The sequence below is a fragment of the Cyrtonyx montezumae genome, unplaced genomic scaffold, assembly GCF_038088225.1.
Source record: "Cyrtonyx montezumae isolate F1298 unplaced genomic scaffold, pur_monq_1.0 scaffold_61, whole genome shotgun sequence".
NCBI lineage: Eukaryota > Metazoa > Chordata > Aves > Galliformes > Odontophoridae > Cyrtonyx > Cyrtonyx montezumae.
Genome location: NW_027072069.1, coordinates 681,004 through 701,784, shown reverse-complemented (window position 1 = coordinate 701,784; position 20,781 = coordinate 681,004). Strand labels below are relative to the sequence as shown.

General features: G+C 46.2%; 1 protein-coding gene across 1 annotated transcript; it reads left to right on the top strand.

Moving 5' to 3' along the window:
- The first annotated feature begins 4,398 nt into the window (after positions 1 to 4,398).
- SOST (sclerostin) lies at positions 4,399 to 7,650 on the top strand. The gene is made up of 2 exons (XM_065749999.1): positions 4,399 to 4,711; positions 7,144 to 7,650. Exons 1-2 carry the CDS (start codon positions 4,512 to 4,514, stop codon positions 7,592 to 7,594), a joined length of 651 nt encoding a protein of 216 aa, XP_065606071.1. The 5' UTR covers positions 4,399 to 4,511; the 3' UTR covers positions 7,595 to 7,650.
- The last annotated feature ends 13,131 nt before the right edge of the window (positions 7,651 to 20,781 follow it).

The following is a 20,781-nucleotide window of genomic DNA, read 5'->3' as shown; positions in this document are numbered from 1 at the left end:
GCTGGCAGTGACAATCTCGTGTCTAAGGTGCTCTTCTGAGCTGTGGGTAATGCCACATAGTTTCCGAGAGGGTGTTGCAATGGGGCATGCTGAGCAAAGTTATCTCAAAATTAGAGTTAACAGTGCCCAAAGGGAAGATGGGCAGCTGCACTACGTTGTGCTGTCATTCCCTTTGAGCCCGTGTAAGGGTTGGGCACATTTTCCTCCTAAAGATGCACATTTCTGGCTTACCCCCCAGTGCCATGAGAGGGTATCTCCCCACCGTGCTCTGCACTGTGTGTAATAACACTTTGTGCTCCTTGAGCTGGAACAGTACTCACATTTGACCCATCCTCCTCCTGCTGAACGAGGCAGGAGAAGCACACGGTGTATTTGCTGTCTTCTGCTGCACAGAACTAACTCGATCTCTGCTGCAAGCAGTGGTTTGCTCTGGTTTTTTTTTTAATTGCTAACATCAGTTTTGTTGCAGTTTGCTGCAATAGTTTTAGCACAGAGGGAATGAATGTCTAATGGAGGCTCAGTAGAGGTTTCTTCTCAAATTACCTCCTGGGCTCTGCCAGTGAGTCAAACTGAAAATAGGACAGCCCTGAGGAGCTCTCTTCCAGGGGTTTGCAGGCGAGAATGAGTGCCCTTCATCCTCCTGCAGCAAATGGCATTACAATTCAGAATCCAGGTGAGTGTTTGCTGCTGGTGTTTCATTAGGAGTTGGATTTGGAAGTCTACAATACCATTCTGAAGCTACTATTGACATCTATGCATTCTATAAAGGTCAAACTGGCATTAGCAGAGAGAAAAGCTCTGCCCTAAACTGTACAGAAATCGACTCTTTTCTTGCCCTTCACTATTGTCAGCAGTGCCCCAGTTCCCTTTTCACACCCCCTGCTCCTTCTCTGACATATTCTTGTCTACCTGGAGCTCAAAATCTCCTTGTAAAGTAAGTAGCAACAAAAAGTGTCGTGGGAAGGTGTGATGGCACTGAGCTGACGTTAAGCTGAGGCAGAGCTGCTGCCATACAGAGCCCATTGTGTTGTGTGTAACTTCTGAATGGCCAACGATCATATTCCAGTTTTTATTCTTTGGACGACGTACTGATTTCTTGTGTTTTGGAAACAAGCCCTGCAAGTGGAAGCTGTGGGAGTAATGCAGCTGAGGGCTTTTTGGTTGGACTTGGGCTTTTTTTTTTTTTCTTCTTCTTTTTTTCCTCCATATTCTAACTCTGTGCCAAGGTAGCTGGCCAGCTGACTCACCAGATGGAGCTGTAGGCTCGTTGTTCCCCACTAAGCAGTCCTCATTCCATCCCTGAACAAAGCTGTTAGGTGGATCTGATGCCTTGGCACCAGCAAGGCGAGCTGCCAGAACGATTCAGCAGTGCATTTGCTGATCTCTGCTGGGAGAATAACACGGCTCCGTCTGCTCTTGGTGACTTAGAGGAGTCCATGCTGTAGCATTCAGGCTGGTGGGTGCAGGAAGGGGTACATAGCCCTGCAGGATTCCTGGGAGAGAACAGGACTTGGGCAAGGGCAGCCCAGCAGCATCCTGGGGAAAGGACTGCTTGGGGAGCAAGGAAGTCCTTCAGAAAGTGAATTGCTGGGGCAGCGTGTATATATATAAGTGATGGGGCAGAGTTTGTGGAGCTCAGGCTGTGCACATCCCTGAAGGTGTGGATACCCCACAGAACTCCCATTTGTCCAGGGAGGGCCACGGTGAGTACCAGAAGTAATGCATGCCAGAACTGACTGCAACAACTGGGTTATGCAGATACCCTCACAGGGCAGAGTCACAACATCAGGACACAAGTCTGGAGTCTAGAAGGCAGCAGCCAGGGATTCAGGATGAGTACATGATGCTAATTTACCCCCTCTACCTGCACCCCAGTCATGTCCTGGAAGCACAGAGTCACATATCCAATCCTTAACGAAGCCAAGGGGGTATTTATTCAACTCAGAAAATAGCACTCCAGTTCTCATTATAGCGAATCCAAACTCAGTGCACTCTCAAAGTGTCCTCGAAAGAAATCACAAACATTTGTGTGGGCTTTTCTTCCTCTTGTGTTTCATTAACAGTGCAAAAATCAATTGTTCCTGGGGGCCACAGCCTGAACCGTTCCTGCTTGCTGTGCTGTGAGCAGGCAAGCAGCTACAGGACGTGGAAGAATGTGTTTGTAGTTAAGGAATCCAAACGTCCCTGGGATTCTTGTCTCACTGCTGTCAGGCTGCCCTCGCCGAGGTTTTGTGCCAGAGGCGAAGTACAGCTTCTCATTTTCACCTTCGGAGTTGTACTTACTGTTTCTCCCAGCGGGTGATACAGATGAATGTTCAGACAGTTAAGAGAGGGCATTGTTCAAGTGCTCAGAGAAACCTCAAAAAACCTTGACACCTTTTCTGTCAATCTGACAGTGCGTTACCATAAATGCGCTTCTTGATTACTTTTGGAAATGCTCTCTGTGCAGAAATCAACACAAACTGAGCTTTGATAGACAACGGTATGCCATTCTGAACACATTTAAAGAGGGTAGAATGGCTTGACGTGGAAGGGACCCCAAGGATCATCAAGTTCCAAGCCTCTCACCACAAGCAGGGCCACCAAACTCCAGATCTGGCACTAACCCAGGTTGCCCAGGGCTCCATCCAACCTGGTCTTGAGCACCTCTGGGGATGGTGCATCCACAGTCTCCCTGGGGCAGCCGGTTCCAGCTCCTCACCACTCTCTCTGTGAAGAACTTCCCCCAGGGAGCAATTAGCAGTGCTCACTGCTGATGGGCTCTGCTCTTCATCCCTTGACTGCATTTCATCGTGCAGTGCACTTTGCTTTGGAGGAGCTCACTGTGCTGGTGGTGTTCCTGTCTGACAAAACACGCAGACTGATTAGTTCCCATCACCCTTATTTCCTTCTGAAACAAATAAAGAAGCAAGCTGTTGTCTGTCTTTCCCTAAGACTGCTTTTCCCTCGGTGGGCACTCACATGGTGCCTCAGTGCAGCAGTGTTTCTTGCTGCTGCATGCACCTGGAAGCTAAAAACACCCATTTAGAACTGAAACATAGTGCCTCAGTGTTCGAGTTTCTGGTGCTTGTGAGACCATCACTAACTTTGCTCTGGGTGGAAGAGGCATTATTAATGAAAGAAATGCAGTTCTGCTGCTGCTGCAGTCCATTGCACGGAACAGTGAGGCTGAAGCTCCTCCAACTCAGAGCACAAACGCCTCTGCTGTGCGTGTCTGGGGGTGTGGAAGGGCAAAGAGGTGAAATGCCCTCGGGTCATCACCGCTGTTTGAATGGATTATTTATCATCTGGGTCACCCCATGGGAGAGCACACCTCCGCTTCACATTTGGTGACACCTGTTTTCTGTGCCAGGGCAGGGGGATGGCCGGAATGGAATGCAAGCCTTAGGTAATGAGTTCCCTACAGGAACAGGGGAAAACCAGACAGCCCCAACCACTCCCAGCATTCACAGAGGCAGAGGAGAAGTCAGAAGCTGTTATTGACATTCCGAGTAATCTTTCAAATTGCTGAAGCTCACTTTGGAATCTCTTCGACATGAAATATTTCCACAAGGATGGATGCGACAGACATTGCAGGAACATGCACAAGTGTCCTCAGCTGCTCGGAGTGCACGTTTGCTTTCCGTAGCTCTGATGAGCTCAGTGCAGGGTCTGATCTTACTGAAGGGTGCTTCCTGATGAATGTGTTTAGCCTGATAGCATCTCTAAGTACCTGAGAAATATTTGTGGCCTCGAGATGCAGAAATCACCCAACTGTCCCCATTCTCATCTCAGTTCTGCAGGAAAAAATATACCACAGATGGGATTTTAGAACATGATGCATTATTAAAGCTTAAGACATAGCTGCCCTGGGCATAAGGGCATCAGCTCTCTCTTTTTCTTGGTTGCATCATGAGTAGAAATCAGTCTGGCCATGTTCTTGTGTTTAAAATAATCTCCTGTGCCATACCCAACCCTTTTGCAAAACATCAACAGAAGGAGCGGTGTGCAGTGATCCCACAGCGTGTGCATTTAAAATAAGCGACCAAAACACACAAAAAGAAAAGGGAGAGCACCTCAGAAAGCAGCTCCTGGCTGTGTGCCCTGACAGCCGCGCTCCTCGGAGCTGATTGCTTTTAAATAAAGCAACTTCTCATTTTGAAAAGAAGCTCTTTCTCATTTCTTCCGGTGCAGTTGTGAAGCAGACCCCAAAAAACCTGCAGAGAAACCGCTCAGGGCGCAGTGCACCCTGCTGCTGTCAATCACCACTGCTGCCAGACACAAAAAACCAAGAACACGAGAAGATTTTAGGTAGGAGTTGTAGAGTTCTGTCAACCAAGCCACCCCCACGCACCGTTCTGTTTCACACTGACAAAAGCTGAGATGAATGAGTTGGCTGTCTGGCCCTTCCCACTTTGGACAGCCATTGGCTGGCTTGGTTCTAAAAAGGATTTAAAAAAGGGGAATAATTTGCCTGTGCCTGGGAACTGAGGCTGTCAGGGTGCTGAGAAGCTGACCCGTGGGCTGCCACCATGCAGATCTCCTGGGCTGTGTGTTCTGTCTGCGTCCTCATCCAAATCGCATCCCGCTCGGCCGGAGGGTGGCAAGTGTTTAAAAATGATGCGACAGAAATCATCCCTGAGGTCACTGAAAATACGGAGACCCCGATGGAGCAGACTTACAGCAACAACAACACGATGAACCAGGCGAAGCACGGGGGGAGGCACATACAGCAAGCTCCAGACCCTAATGGTAAGACAAATTCACATCCAATTACTGTTTTGGACCCTAACAGGCAGTTTTTAAGAGATTAGGTACTATCAGAACCTGTTTTTTTTAGTCAAATAGATGTGGAAGGGAATGATATATTGATTCCTTGGTACTGAGGAAGAATCAGGGTGGTGGGGTCTGAGAACCCCCAGCATGGTGGTGCTCAGCTGGGTGAGCTGTGCTGCTCTGTATCCTTTGCTAACAGTGGATTTTCGGCTGGATTGTAGGAGGCAACAAGAGTTAAAGCTCTTCCAAGAGGAATTCATGCCCAAGTGAATGGGAGGGGACCCTCTTTTGCAGAGTTTTGGAAGCAGGTTGGCTATTTCATAGATTTACTGCATTTGGCCAAGTGTCTGACGTTCAGAATGATGCAAAACACCAACTGTGGGAGGAGGGATGGAAGACAGGGAGAGCAAAGGACTTTTAGAGGGAGTACTCCTGGAAACAGGTCCAACTCAGTCCTTCCATCCTGCATTTGGCTGCCAAACACACGTAGCAGCTCACCCAAAGCAGATCCCACGGCGGTGCACTGCAGATCTGAGCAAGGCTTTTCTTTTAGGACATCTGGAAGGGAATGGTGTTTCTTTGCTGGAGGTGTCACAGAATCATAGGGGCTGGAAGGGACCCCTGGAGGTTAGAACCAGATTATATTAAAGAAATCAAAATAAAAAAAGTAAAAAGTTATTTTTCAGTGCTGCTTTGTAGGGGTCTGAAATGCCCCAGTGGGAGAACTCTGCTTCCTGCAGGCCGCCCTATATCCCCAAGTCAAGGCAGGTTGGTTCAGTTACACCTGAAAATCCTCATTTGTAGCCTCTGACTGCTCTGACATCCACTGGGGGTTTGTCCCTCTCAAACGTGCATGGGGTTTGGGGTGAAAAGGAGACAGTAAAGGGTATTTACTGGACGTGTATCAGGGTATGCAATGGTCTTGTATACTTCTTTTAATGTCTTTAACATAAGGAATGAGAATGTTGATCCAAAAGCAGCCAGACCTTCCAGGGACACATGAGGTTGCAGAACAGCATCAATAATTGTGTGCTTTGTGCAGTCTGCATGTACAGGGTAGGTGACATAGGCTCAGAGGGGACCAACTGACACAGGCTTCCATTTGTGAGCTGAGGGTTTCCATCACAAGTTGCATTCGTGACTTAAAATCATCCTCCTCGCTAAGAGCAGAACATTGCCACGTGTTTCTCTAGATGGAGTTATTAGATAGACACCCTCAAAAATCAAATTCTGCATGTTGCAAGCAGGTCGAGTAGCAGAGCCACCCAAGTGGCAAAAGAGACACCTTTGGAAAGGGACTATTCCTACAATGAGGAACTTTATCCAACTCCCGAATGCAAAAAAAAATTCTATTTCCTGATGTTTCAATTATCTAGATATCCAATAGGAAAAAAAAGGGGGGGGTTGAGGGGGTAAATACCCCCATAAAGTTCCTAATTAGCCAGAAGATGTCTTTGAAAGGAAGGGATATGGGATGTAAAATGGCCACAGAGACCAGTAAAATTAGAGAGCATTATGCCTGAAGAGTGGGAATTCCGTAGCACTGCTGACTTCCCTCACCTGGAATGTTAGCTCAGTCACTTAAGGAACATTTCACTTCTGCAGAAGTGTTTAAATCTGGAGGGAACCTCTGAGATCTATAGAGCTGAACCAGAGCAGCGGGGAAGGCTTTGCCCTTGGTAAATGAAGCCAGTGGATTTCCCCATAGAGTAAATGCTGGAGTTGGGCACTTCCTGAGCTCACTGCCCACCGGAGCAGCCCTGTGTGGGGTTTGCCTTGTGGTGGGGGCAGGCATGGATTCATCAGTTCATTTCCATGGTGGTTCTAGAGCAGTGTTGGGGTCCTCGGAGATCTCAAACTCATCATTCAGGGTCACTGAATGACAGCATGGTTGGGTTGGAAGGGACCTTACAGCCCATCCAGTTCCAACCTTCCTGCCATGGGCTGGCTGCCCTCCTCCAGCTCAGGAAGCCCAGGGCCCCATCCATGGCCATGGGCACCTCCACGGATTGGGCACCCAATGCTCTGGGCAGCAATGCCAGTGCCTCATCATCCTCTGTGCAAAGAATTTCCTCCATACATCTGACCTAAATCTCTCCTCTTTTAGTTTAAAACCATTTCCCCTGGTCCTGTCACTGTCAGACCGCGTAAAAAGTCACTCTCCATCTTTTTTATGATCCTCCTTTAAGTAGTGAAAGACCACAACCTTCTCCTCTCCAGGCCAAACAAGCCCAACTCTCAACCTGACCCCATAGGAGAGATGCTCCAAACTCCGAGCATCCTCGTGACCTCCTCAGGGCCCTCTCTAACAGCTCCACACCCTTCTCACGCTGAGGACTCAGCGCTGATGGCTCTGAGATCCCCTCCTTGTGGATGGGAAAGCATCAGCCACGCACTAACGCACTTCTCCTTCGCAGACGTCTCCGACTTCAGCTGCAGAGAGATGCGCATCACCCGCTACGTGACGGAGGGGCCGTGCCGCAGCCTGAAGCCCGTGAAGGAGCTGGTGTGCTCGGGGCAGTGCGTCCCATCCCACCTCCTTCCCAACTCCATCGGCAGAGGGAAGTGGTGGAGGCAGAACGCCCCGGACTATCGCTGCATCCCAGCACACACCCGCACGCAGCGCATCCAGATGGCGTGTCCCGACGATGAGACTCGGACTTACAAATTCCGAGCCGTCACGGCCTGCAAGTGCAAGCGCTACACTCGCTACCACAACCAATCCGAGCTGAAGGACTTCGGGAAGGAGCCCGCCAGGCCTCACAAGAACAAGAAGTCACGTCTGTCCCGAGCCAGGAGCAGCAAGCCGAACCAGCACGAGCTGGAAAATGCCTATTAGGAGGTCGTGCCAAGCGACGCAGCCCAGCAGCTCTGGATATTTTACACCACGTACGAGGGCACGCACAGGCCGAGCACGAGGGTCTGACTGCAGGAATGCTCCAATTCCTTCTGCTACGCTGGGTCAAAGGCTCACATAGTCAAAATCCATCAGTTATGGTCTGATAAGAGAATGAGATAAACCGAGCTGGTGGGAGCTGCAGCTACGTTCAGTCTGAGAGGAGGGGACACCCTGGGGGTCAGCATGAGGCCACATGGCTTGTACGAGGAGGGGGAGGCAAGGCTGTTAGGGTGACAGTCACATCACACCTGGTTAGGAGTCATTCTGCTTGCTGGGCACAGAAGGAATGCCACATCTGTTTCCCTTTTCTGAGTCCCACAGTGCAGGACAAGTGAGATGGGGCACTGCACTCCTGATGGGCTGGGGACACTGGGGAACATTGGGGATGGGGAGGTTGGGACTGGGTCTCAACTGGAGCCAAGCTGCCAGAAGGGAACGTCCTCTGCTAGGTGTCCTCATGCCCCAGTGGTTTCCTCTGAGAAATAAAACCAAAATATGACGTTCGTGCTCTCATAAGCATGACCAATCTACGTCACACTTCTAATTAGAATTCTGTAGGGTCCAGAGGTTCAGAACTGACAACCAAACCATCCTGGTTTTTTTTAGGAGGAAGGGTTTGGGTTAGGACTAGTTAAACAAGCTCTCCTAGGGGAAGCAGTTTTACAAAATGGATGCTCCTCTCAAGCAAGATAACCTCACTAGTGTTTGTCCTGTAAACAGCTAATGATGTGCACAATTTAACATAAAAAGATACCAATGAGTCCTTATTTCCTAGTACACAATCAACATTAGTGACAACCTATTTATCTCAATTTACATTTCCTATTTTGTAGTGTTTGAATTACCTGGCCATACACCTTGTAGAGCTAAGACTGTGCAAGCCAAGTTCTGGGAGAAGGGTTCTGCATGAGAAGTGAGCCTCTGCTAATCTGAAGGTCCTTTAGAAAAGTCTTTGGCATGTGCAGCTCTGGTACGACTTTAGTTTGACAGCAACTTAGCTTCTCAACATTCAGACTAATGTTTTTGTTTTACATTAAAGAATATTACTGGGAAGTGAATAGCCACATGCTGTATATATCCTGTAGAAGTGCTAGGCCTAGTATCAGATGAACACAACTTGGGATAAAGACAGTTCCTCTCTGTTCTTATTTCCTATGTAGAGCTTATGCAGAGATCATATAGACTATGGCAATTATAGATTTTGCAATTATTTTATGTGGGACCAGAATCTAGAGAGAAAAGCTATTGTTTCAAAGAGTGAATTATGTATTTATTTTGTCTCAAAAATTATTTATGCAACGTTTTTCCTTGTAGAGTATGAGAAGTAATACTGCTTGGAAAATATTAGTCTGTTATTTTGAATTTTAAATACGTTGTTAATAAAGTAGAAACAATGATTGATTGTGGGAAGACTAATTGATTTTCAGCTGCAGTACGGAGCTGTAAAGGCAGTGAATTACAGAACAGACTGGAGCTTGGCTCCAACCTGAGAAATACATTTCTGTGATACAGAGCACCAAGATCCTTAATTTCCAATTAATAAATGACTCCATCCTGGGCATGATATTCCTCATGAAAATGTCATCTTGGGTAGATGTGGAGCTCAGAGCCCTACATCACCATTCTCATTTCTACTCCACCAGGGAAGAACAGCTCAGCAGATTTCAGCTCCCCACCTCCTCCTGGTGACACTGATTCACATATCCACAACCTGGCAAAGCCAGCGAAAATACCCAAGTCCATCGACTTTTAGTCAAGAGTTCTTGACTGACAACTGATTAGAATCATAGAATCATTAAATTGGAAAAGACCTCTCAGATCCCCAAGCCCTACCCCAACCCATTGCCACCATGCCCACTAACCGTGTCCTCAGTACCACACTGCTTCACAGTCATCTCATTGAAAGAGATCAAGCAGGAGCTGCAAAGCATCAATCACTTTTTAAAGTAATGATGTAGACCAATGTCCATTGCAATTTAGAGGGCCATCTTCCTTAAAAAGCAAATACACTTGCCCATGAAGTTGGGAAGAGCTGAGCTCAGGCTGCATACTGGGTGCAGGACCATCACAGATGAAGAACTTTTCCCATCAGTGAGGTGTCCTCTCCCTGCCATTCCTCAGATCCTCACACAGAGCCCTAACCCAAACATTTGTCACATGCCTGGGGCAACGATTTCCAGGCTCATTTTGACTTTGTGAATTTGACACATGCAAAAACTTCTTCAGCCAGCAAGTAAATCTCATGCTAGGTTCCCAGCAACTGGGAAGTGTAGGGACTGCTGCAATGGAGCCACCAACACCTTTCTCCCTAATGATCTCCCCACAAAAAAAAAACCAAAAAAACCAAACAAAAAAAAACCCCAACACGAAACTGAACTCCCCTCCACCCCAAAAAAAAAGGAAAACACAAAAAACATCCATGCATTCTCTTCTACTGGGTGTGCAGACATACCCTGCTGTTAAGCTGCAGTTTTCTGCCTTAAAATTGGATCTCTGTGCGCTGTAAAAGCATTTATAAGAACATCTAGAACAGGACAGAAATGTAGAGGTGTTTTAATTAACCCTGTCCGTGTTTGCTGGAAGCACTTCTTACTGCCCAAGGCTCACACTGAACAGGCAATGCCATGTCAACCAGTGAAGTGAGAATTAGATTCTGCAATAAATATCAGTTTGTCTTTCACACCAAATCTATATGCTTCCAGTTCTTCCCAAACAAAAATATTCATACCACACCCAGAGGAAACCACTGGAACACAGTGATTTTATGGGCTAACCTTGAACTGAGGAAGCATTCCTGAGCACAAGACAGCCAAGAGACAAACTCTTTCAGAGTAACACACACTTCAAAGGGACTTTTGTAAGGCCCAAACACATCTCTGTTATATACACCTCACAGGCACAGGTATCCACCAGGTGCCAACGATTCTGTTTGAGTTTCAGCTCTGTAATTACAAACTGCACAGCAGAGTGTCACTCCATCCATCCCAGGCCCAAGCAGCACTTCATGCATGAGCTCTGCAGAGGTGTCCAAGGAAGTCAGCCTTGAGAAATACAGGAGGAAATGCAGAAGGAATAATCACATACTGTTTTAGCCACGTGACATCAACTTGTAATTAGCTTGTTGCACTCAACTAGCCAAGTATATGGGAGCACAGAATGACTTCTCAATAGTAAATAGGTCTTTAATATGGAACATATTTATGCATAGCTTGGGTTTGGACTGAACATGGAGTATGTCTGAACAGACTGAAAGCCCTGTGCTAGGCAGGTAGTGGGAGCCCACCTTCACATAACCCACATTAGGGGTAAAGCCAGCCCGGGTTATGCTTTCACATTATCACAGAACCATTTGGGTTGAAAAAGACATCTAAGAACCAACCAAGTCCAACCCCAACCTATTCCCATTGACCATGACCCTCAGTGCCACATCTCCACAGTTCTTGAACACTCTGAGAGGGATGGGGAGAAATCCCTTTGTGCCACAAACACTCCCTTCAGCCATCCCACGTGGGGCAGCTGTGGTGAAAATCACTTTTTTGCCACGGGTTGGCTGCTTGGACCATAGCAGCTCCAGTTGGGATTTACCTGCCAACTGGTTGCTCTCTATTGAAATTATCTCTTACTTAGGAATTTATGCAGCCCCTGGAGTACTTTTTGGTGCCTGAAAGAGTAACATCATCATCTCCATCGCAAAGGGAAGGTTCCCCAACTCCTCACTGAGTCACAAACCCAAATTCTTGCGCCCTCCTGCTGAAGGACCCCACATCAGGCCAAGTTTCTGGAACCAGCCTTCAGGTTGAGCTCTTACTTCCTCACTGCCTTCCAAGGAACTTAAGATGTGCTCTCAAGCCAAGGAATTAAAGTGTATTTATTTAGTGGTTATCAAGCCCCTAAATTAAACAGACTTCTTTATCGTGTTGCCAACAATTTAATGCTTGTGGTATGAGGTTAGTTCGACGTCTTAAAAAAAAGCTGCTCAGCTCTGACTAAATAAATAAGTGAGGTCACTCTTCATTCAGGCTACCAGATTCTTTGGTGCAAACACTTCCCTTATGAGATGCTTTGGGACATAGTGGCTCCTCTGAGACTATTTCCATCTGGATTAGATTCTCTAATCTCTTCTTCCTTCCTTCCTCCCATCTATTTCCTTCCCTTTCACTATAAAGTGGCCACTATTTAACACTAATGTTCCCAGTCTTTTAGAATGGGGTGGGTATTTTTTTAAAACCAGAAATAAGGCTTAATTTAAGGTAATTACTCTCCCATTTGGAGGGTTTTGCTATTTGCAGGGCCTTTTTTTTTTTTTTCTAGTCAAACTAGCAAAAGTTAGTCCTAAAAGTGATCATTTTCTGCTAAAATTGTGCTTCAGTGTAAGGGTGGTGCTCAGAACCAGAAACTTTTCACTCGTTATGAATTTCTGGGTGGCTGGACACAAAAGCATTGCACTCAGGAAATGGTTACCAAGAGGAGAAGGCATCAGCCTTCCAATGAAGGGAGGAATTGTATGTGGAATGTCAGCCTGTTCATATGGGCCTTGGGATAAACTTGTCTTCAGATAGGAGTTGCAAAGGTCTTCCTATTGGAAGGCAATGTTTTTCTAGAATGAGTTTTGTCATTAACATCTACAGTGTGGCGTCAAGAGGTAGGAGTCTGTCATGAGAATTACCCTTTGCACTTGCAAGTGCCATAACAGAAGTGCTGTGAGGAGAGAAATGTGTTAATAAATGGAAACGTCCAATGGAGCACAGATCAGGGACAAGAACAGGTGAATAGGACATCTTCACTAGGAAAACCTGCACCATTTCAGAATTTGAGCATCATATCCTCAGACATGTCCCACCTTTTGAGCAGGAAATGCTATCTGATGAGAATGGAAGGATTTCAGATGGTTTTCCACTATGTAGAGATGCTTGGAAGCTCAAAGGACAGGCAGCTGACTTCTGCACTAAGCAATGAACTCCATCTACATTCAACATAATCTTAAGCTATGTAGCCCTCTAACATGTAATTCTGTCTTGGGAAGCAGTAGTCACCCTCTTGTTTACTGAAATACACCAGCATCATTTTGAAGTACACATTTCATCCAGACATTGTACTCAGTGACTTGGAATTTGCTCATCTTTCTCTGCAAACAGCAACGAGAATTTAACTTTTAATATAGAGACCTGATCTGCTCCGGAACGGGCAAACAGATGGCCCAAAAAGTGGGGAAACAATGTGCTCAAGGGCTTTTGGTATCTAAAGGGGGGGTGGTGATAAGAAAAAAAAGGAGACATCCTTTAGTGGGGTCTGCTGTGACAGGACAAGGGGAAATGGTTTCCAACTAAAACAAGGGGATTTTGATGGGATACAAGGAGAAAGCTTGCCCAGAGAGGTGGTTGGTGCCCCAACCCTGGAGGCACCCATGGTCAGGTGGATGGGGCTCTGAGCACCAGATCGAGCTAGGGGTGCTCTCATTCATTGCAAGGAATGGGACCAGTTGGACTTTAAGGGTCCCTCCCCACTCAAAGCACTCTATGATGCAATTCTGTGAAAACCATCTGGGACATTTCATGCTATTTTAGTCATGGAGGTCACAGCACTCCTTTGGGAAAAATAACTGATGTGTAAAGCATCCACAGTAGATAAATTATACTAAATGAATACGTGCTAGAAGAAAACCTGCAGGTACACTAGGAAAACATCCAGGCTACAGAGTTCTTCGTGTGCCCAGCAAATACAGCAAGGGCTGTGCTGTATAAATATAAAATAATAGCAGAAGGAAATTAAAACAAAATCAAGCAAAAGCAAGTTGAATGTTCTGGAACTTCCAAGAAAAACCAAAGCCTCAGCGTGAGAGCGGCACGTGGTGCACTGAGCAGTGAGGGCTGTGCAAGATTTAATTGCAGAGTGAGAGAGACGAGGCAGAGCCCATCCCAGAGAGGGGAGAGGATGGAGTTAGCAGCTTTTTTTTTTCTTAGAACAGCAATTTTTTTTGCTATCTCACATGGGAGACGGTTCACTTTTTTTTTAAATACATATATATATATATATATAGCGTGCTGTTCTGCGTTTTCCATTTTCTTTTTCTTTTTTTTTTTTTTGCCTTCAAGAATGTTGGAAAGTGTTTCTAGTGACTATGGGAGTGATAAAGATGTATAAGTATTCAAAAGGAGCCTCTGTGTGTGAGTGCTATGGGGAGTTTGGAACTGCTGCTCTGTGGCAGTTGTTACGCTGTTGTTGCCCTTCCCATTATTTTCTATACTGCCACCCTTTGTTTTTGCATTGCTGACTGTAGATCCCACTTTATTCTTCACACAGCCATCCCAAAGGGCACTTCCAATTACTAGAAGTTGTCCACTGCACCCTAAGTCCCATAGAATCCCCCATCCGGGTAATCATCACTGCTGATGACCCCCTCATCACTAATCCCAGCAATAATCATCATCAAATTGTCCAGCCTACTCATCTCTACAATAGCCCTAGATTTACATTGAACACCAAGCCTCACAGCTGGTCATCTACTTATCCAACTTATCTCCACAGCTACAACCATTCTATTACCAACAATACCCTCCATCTCTATCCTAACAGCACTCATCCTCTTCTTACTAACCACCCTCAAAGTAGCAGTAGCTATAATCCAGGCTTACATATTTCTTCTTCTTCCTCATCACTTTTAAACAGCTCTCCATTCTTCTCGCTTTTCATCATCTCAGGCACTCATTTCTCATTGCTTTATTCCAATCTCTCAGTTTTAAAATGTGCTCTCAACTTCTAACATGCTGCTATTCACTGGAGCTTCAGGCCTTAGAAGCAAGCAAATAGCTGACAGCAGACTTCCAGATAGGAAAACAAGCTTAAATAATCTCCCAGGAAGATGGAAAAGTTATGTTCCATAGAAACATCCACCCAGTGGGAGGTCTGAAGTTGTATATAAGTTCATAAAAAGAAAAGGGCAAAAATATGTTCATTTCTAACTCACTCCATGGCACGCAGAAGACATGAAGTGAATCATTACATAATATTAAATGCACAGACTTACAGTTCAGAGTGTTTCTTTGTGCCTGGGACTTGCTGTGTCTTCTCCATTCATGGAGAAATTAGCACATACCGAAATGATATAGATATGAAAGACAGAAGTGAAGAAGATAGGGTAGATGGATTGCAATCTTGGGGCAGTTTTTACCTTTTTTTAAGGAAAAAGAGCTGGACTATTGGCAAATGGAATCAGAAAACCCAACATGGGGTTGGTGGGTTGACCCAAGCTCAGAGCCCTGCATGTGCCTGGTGTTCTGCATCCTAAATGACAATATCTGGTAAGAAAAGAAAAAACAACACGCAACACATTTTTTTGCCTTTGATCCTCAGTTAAAGCGGACTGAGAAAATCCCTTTATAATTGGTTAATAGTTCACGGGGCTAAAATTGTTGTTGTAGCACAATCTGTGGGAACAACACAGGAGAAACATTTCCTGCAGAAGGAATGCTGAAGTTTAATTACTGCACATGGCATGAGAGAGGATTTCAATGGTTCAAGCCCCGTGCTCAGGCAGTTACTAGGGAGCCAGCTCGTGCAGGAATACTGCTGCCATCCCCTAATCTCTGCTGTGCCCGAGAACAGCAAAGGGGCCCCATTCTCAGGGTAGGAAGAAGGAATGCTGCACATTTTGCCTCCCTAGCCCTTCTCGTTGGCGCTGCTACGCCGGGTGCTTTAATTAATAACTGTCGACATCTTGTCATTTATCATTACCAAAACAGGAGGTGGGGACCTGCCATATGCATGCTGTACAAATAAATTAAAGTTTTCTCCATCAGTCCCACGGCTCTGCTGCTGTCAGTCACAGGCAGGATCCTTCCTGCAGCCCTCGTAGCATCTCATTCTCAGCACAATGTAAAACAAACTGACAGAAATAAGGAAAAATGTTCCTTCCATGATAAAAGTGGTGAAGTGCTGGCACAGGTTGCCCCGAAAGGTTGTGGATGTTCCATCTCTAGGGCAAGGTCAGGCTGACGGGGCTCCGAGCACCTCAATGAGCTGTGGGTGTCCCAGCTCAAACCCAACTCAAACCATTCTATGAAACCCATGTCTTGTAGGGAGCTCCGGGATGGAGCTCATGATGAGCCATTTGCTATTAGATTGAGATGAACAGCAAGGAAGAAAGTTCTGGGAGCAGAGCTGTGCACAGATGTGGGTCCTTGAGATAGTGGGGAAGTGCTGCAGTCGAATTGCAGAATCACAGAATCGTTTGAATAGTACAACATCCCAAGTTGGAAGGGACCATGAGGATCACTGAGTCCAACTCCTGGCTCCGTATACCACCACACAAAACAGGGGCACCCTGATCAGAGTGTTCAGAGCCCCACCCAGACCAACCTTGGGTGTCTCCAGGGATGGAACACCCACCAATACGATCCAAGACTCCTTCAGCAGGACTCATGAATTCTCCATATCAAAACCACCAAAGGGAAACAAAGGGGCAGGCTCTGCAGAGAGACCCAACAGAAGGAGCACTCCACATGTCACCCAGAGCAGAAGGCCGTGCTGGAGCCTGGGGGTCGTGTGGCTGAACCAGGAGAGCATTTTAACGATACAGCCCTGCTGCCCACAGCTAATTGCCCTGTTTGGCTGGAGCCAGGCTGAAATAGCACCAGGAAATGAGCTCATGATGCACGGAGCCTCGTCTGCAGGTGATAAGTAAGGGCCCAACAAATTAATCTCATCAACTGCATTCATCTTCGGTTGCTGCTGTGTGCCAGGCCACAATGTGTGGGCTGAGGGCTATTTTTTTCACGTCTCTGCCTTAAACGGATGGTTTGAATGACCATGATCCAACCATGCTATTCTGCGCTGTCTGTGTCCTCAGCTCTTCTTGCAGAAATGGGAAGAAGCTTTGGGCTGTATCTCACAGCCAGGAGACAAATTACAGTGCTGACAGCTTGCTGTTGTCAGTGTGTTTTGGATTACACACTCTGTAATTCTAATGAAGTGAATGCATTGCTCTCCTTAATCTTTTCTTCCTTAATGCCAAGCATCTTTATTAATAATTGTAATTTAATCATTGACGATGCCATTCAGAATGCACTACACTCTTTAAATGCCTTCCTCACCATGTTATTAAGTTCTTGCATGATCAGAAGTCACATCTATGTGAAAAGGAAAGAAGAATCGCCTTAGGTTCAGGAATGGGACCACAGAAATACATTAATTCAGAGAGAAACACAACCCCCATTCTAAAGAAGAGCTTTTCTTTTTCTTCCTTCCCCATACATGCATCCAAATGGTCAGTGCATTTTGCTATTACATATATGCTTTGTAGCAGAAAGAGCCAACCCTTGCAGCCCTCTCCCTTCCTCACACAGCTCTGCTCTCGTGTTCTCTGCTGCATTCCCTCTTTCTGCTGTTCATTTTGCACTTAGCAAGGAGAAGCTCTTCATTTTTCCAAACCTGTTATTTGTTCTCCAACCAATCATTTGAGAAATACGAAGTCTGTGCTCAGAGTCTAAAGATAAGTTTATGGGTATGTGCCTGACACATGCCCAGATCACACACTTCAGTGAGAAATAACCATTGCACTGCAGCAGTGGAGAGATTACTGATGAACTGCTAATCCTTGGCAAAGGATGAAAAGAAAGAGCAGCTTAATAGCAAACAAAGATCTGCAGCGTCGTTTGTTCTGCCACTTTGGTTTCCCTGTGCTGCAAACTGCAGCGAGCAATTCATCTCACAGCCACGTGTGCACGAGAGATGCTCTGAAGCAGCTGCTCCCAGTGCTCACACAGTGCTCCCATTCCCTTACACTGATGCACAAAGCCTGTGCCAGCCTGCACACTGGGAAACGTGGAGCTGATGGTGGTGAAAACACATCTCAGCGGTACAGCCTTTAACACGAAGTCAGACAGGGGTAATTGCACTTAGGCACACAAAGAGGAAAGGGGAGGGAGAAGCTCAGAAGCTGCTCAGTTCATTAGCAGGCAGGTGATGTTTTCAAACTGTCACCGAGATAACAGACTGCAACTACAGCAGCTGGAATTCAGCTCTCAGGGCGAGATATTCGGGTTTAATTCTACGAGAGGTGAACATCGAGGGGGACAAATCCATTCTCTGCCTCATTCCTTCTGCTGGACCCACACCCTCGGTGCTGCCTGGAGGTGCTCGCAGTTCCCTTGCATGACAAGCGGCCAATTTGGCTCCTGCAAGAATTCCTGTCTTCAAACCCTAATTATCTCTCTGGCGCGGCGGAGCGGTTTCCTACTTGTTTGTATTTACTCACAAAGTCCCTCCTGCACGGAGTGCTGTGATAAATATAATTCCACTCGTGGCTAATTTGGTGTTTTTTGGGGGGAGAGGGGAGAAGGGAGGGTAATTTCATGGTAAACCATAATTACCAGTACAACGAGTCCCTTAATTACCAATCCAATCTGAGGGGGTTGCTGAGGCTCGAATCAGCCTAATTTGAATTCCGCTTGTTCATAATAAATAAGTAGTAATTGCTCATTGGATCTAGCCTACATTGTTTTAAAATGGAAAACCACTGTGAAGTGTGAAATTTTATGGCTGTTTGTGTTTAATTTTAGCCACTTCCTAATCCCGTTATGCCGACAGCCCAACACTGAACTGAGCTGAGCTGGTATCCACGTCCTGCATGGCTGCTGCTGCTCCTGGGGGCAAGGATCTGGGCAGGACAGAGCACTCATGGGGGGCCCATATCCCCCTTCTTTCATTCTAGAAATTTCAATAGTTGGTATTGGGAATATAAGGCTCTATATAGATATATCTAGATATACTCTATTATTCTTTAGTACCCCTATATATTCCTATCATGCTCTAAGACTCCTAGAAATGCATGTTGGCTTCTAACCCACACCTGTATTCAGCTGACCTGAGAGTTGCTTCATATTTTCAGTTCCTTAAAAACACATAGGTGATGTGGAAAGCAGCGTAAGCCCCATTGTATGGCAGCATCTTAAAGTTTTATAGCTCCTTCTAATGAGTGAGAATCAATGCTGACTGCCAGAATGAGTGCAAAGAGACAAAACCTGCTCTCCAAATCCCATCCTCAAAGTATGTCCTTCGTATAGTCTAGAATCTTACTTTATTAACATATTTTTCCTTAGAACAAAAGTGATTCCACTGACTTCTGTCAGTGAAGCAGGAAATCCCAGTATCAGGGCACGCAGCCCTGCTGGGAGCAATGTACACCTGTAGTGCAGCTTGCACACTTTGCAGTGCATGGATTGGTAGCTCCAATGAGCCCCATTTTTAGGTTTATTTTTATTTTTTTTAGAGAAGCTGTTCTCAGAGTCTCTGAGCAAATACGTCCTCATTGCAAGAGGGCTCGGTGCCCTGGGAACCCAGCGTGGGGCACGCAGAGGAGCTGCTCACACTCTTTCTTACTGAGCTAAAAATCCCTCCTTCTATCAATCAAACCCTCCATGAGGCTTGCAGCCTCCTCACCTTCAGACATTATCCTGCTGCCACTGTCATGGCAACCGTAGAGGCTTCTCCAGCAGAGAAATCTGCCTGGGAGTTTTAGGGGAGATTAAGGAAGAGCCCAGGGATGGGACAAAGCTGCAGCAAGACTCAGACCACATCATCCATCCCAAGTGCTGCCCTTGGGCCTCCAACCACTGCTGCTGGTGGTCCCCACCATCATTCAGAGCATCCTCCAAGACATCCATGCCTTGCACCACTTTCCTCCCTGCGGGTCCACAGCCATGTGGGGGATCAGGCACATGGTCCTGGGAAGCTTGCACACCTCACTGGTCGTTCAGCCAAAGCTCTGTTTCAGACTGGGTTTTATCAAACATTTCCTGATAGTTAAGATGGTGACGGCTGGGCTTTGATTCATTGCGTTTTCTTCCTGCTCCTCACACTTGTATTTGTTTGCCCATCTCTTGTGAAGATCCTAAGAATCAAAGATGGCCTTAACCCAAAGAAAATGGCTGGGGAGTTCCATGAGACAAACATCTCCAGGAGAAGAGATAATTTCACACTTTGAGCACTTCAGACACTGGTGCCCGAAGTGCCTTCATTATTCTGGCTGGAATTATTATGTCTGTCCTTGAGCCCAAAGAGAACTAATAGCAACAACTGCAAAATAACTCATTAAGCAGCATTCTGTTCCCAACAGAAAAAGCCTGTTGCATCATCTGGAATGTTGTTGGAATATTTTCTTGTTCTTTAATTACAGAAGTCAATTACAACAGCAGAACAGCATCCATTTGCACTAGAACTGAAAGTTTCCAGAATGTCTTGTAATCCTAATGTAGAGATACCAATTAGAAGGTCTTTAATATGGTCTTTAATACGAGATTTTTGTCCAAGCTATCCCATAGCATCACGTCCTACACGCTTGGGCTCCTGCTGGATTGTACCTCCACTTCCCCCACCTCAAAATTCCCAAGGATGGGATTTGGAGAGCAGCTTTGCTCCTTCAGCCACTCACTCTTGCAATCGCTTCCCACAAGATAAATAAATGAATAAAATAAGGCAAACCCTGGGATCATTTTACAATTATTTGTTTCATAAGGTGGAAGTGAAAAGAACAGGATGTAGTGCTCAGGAAAATGTGAAAATCGATTCTTTTTTTCCTGCATTAACCATAACTGTTACATCCTGAATTACCGTGGTGCCGCGCTGTCTTCGAGCAACGAACCACAGCAGTGACTGTCGCGGTCACCTTCTAGCAAAGGATTTTGTTCCTCAGACATTTTTTCCCACAATAGCAACAGCCCAATGACAAGAAGGAAAATAGCTTCTTCTCTTGGTCCCAGACGACAATCTGGCAAACACAGTTATAATTTGCTGCAGGGGCCCGGAGCGTCGACGCTATAAACGTAAAATAAAAACAAAGGAGGCTGCAGCCATGGGGAGAAGGATGGAGCTGGGGAGGGAAGAGCATGAATTCAGCAGATCCAGACCCACACAGAACAAGGAGCTCAAAAAGCCCTCGTTTTCCTGTTGAGAAAACAAGCTGTGCCATTTCTCCTTGGAGAACCCCAGAAGGATGGTCCTGCCTGAAGCCACGACTTCTTTCTCCCTCCACGTTGACTTGAACTGTTTCACTTTACTCAGTGAGCAAACTGGGGGGGGGGGGTCATGAGCTGCTCCCCACACTCAGGGCTGTGCTGCTTCACGAAATCACA

Coding starts and splice junctions, on each gene's coding strand:
- SOST (XM_065749999.1), top strand. CDS start 4,512: ATGCAGATCTCCTGGGCTGTGTGTTCTGTCTGCGTCCTCATCCAAATC. Junction 4,712..7,143: donor CACGGGGGGAGGCACATACA/GCAAGCTCCAGA, acceptor GGAAAGCATCAG/CCACGCACTAACGCACTTCT.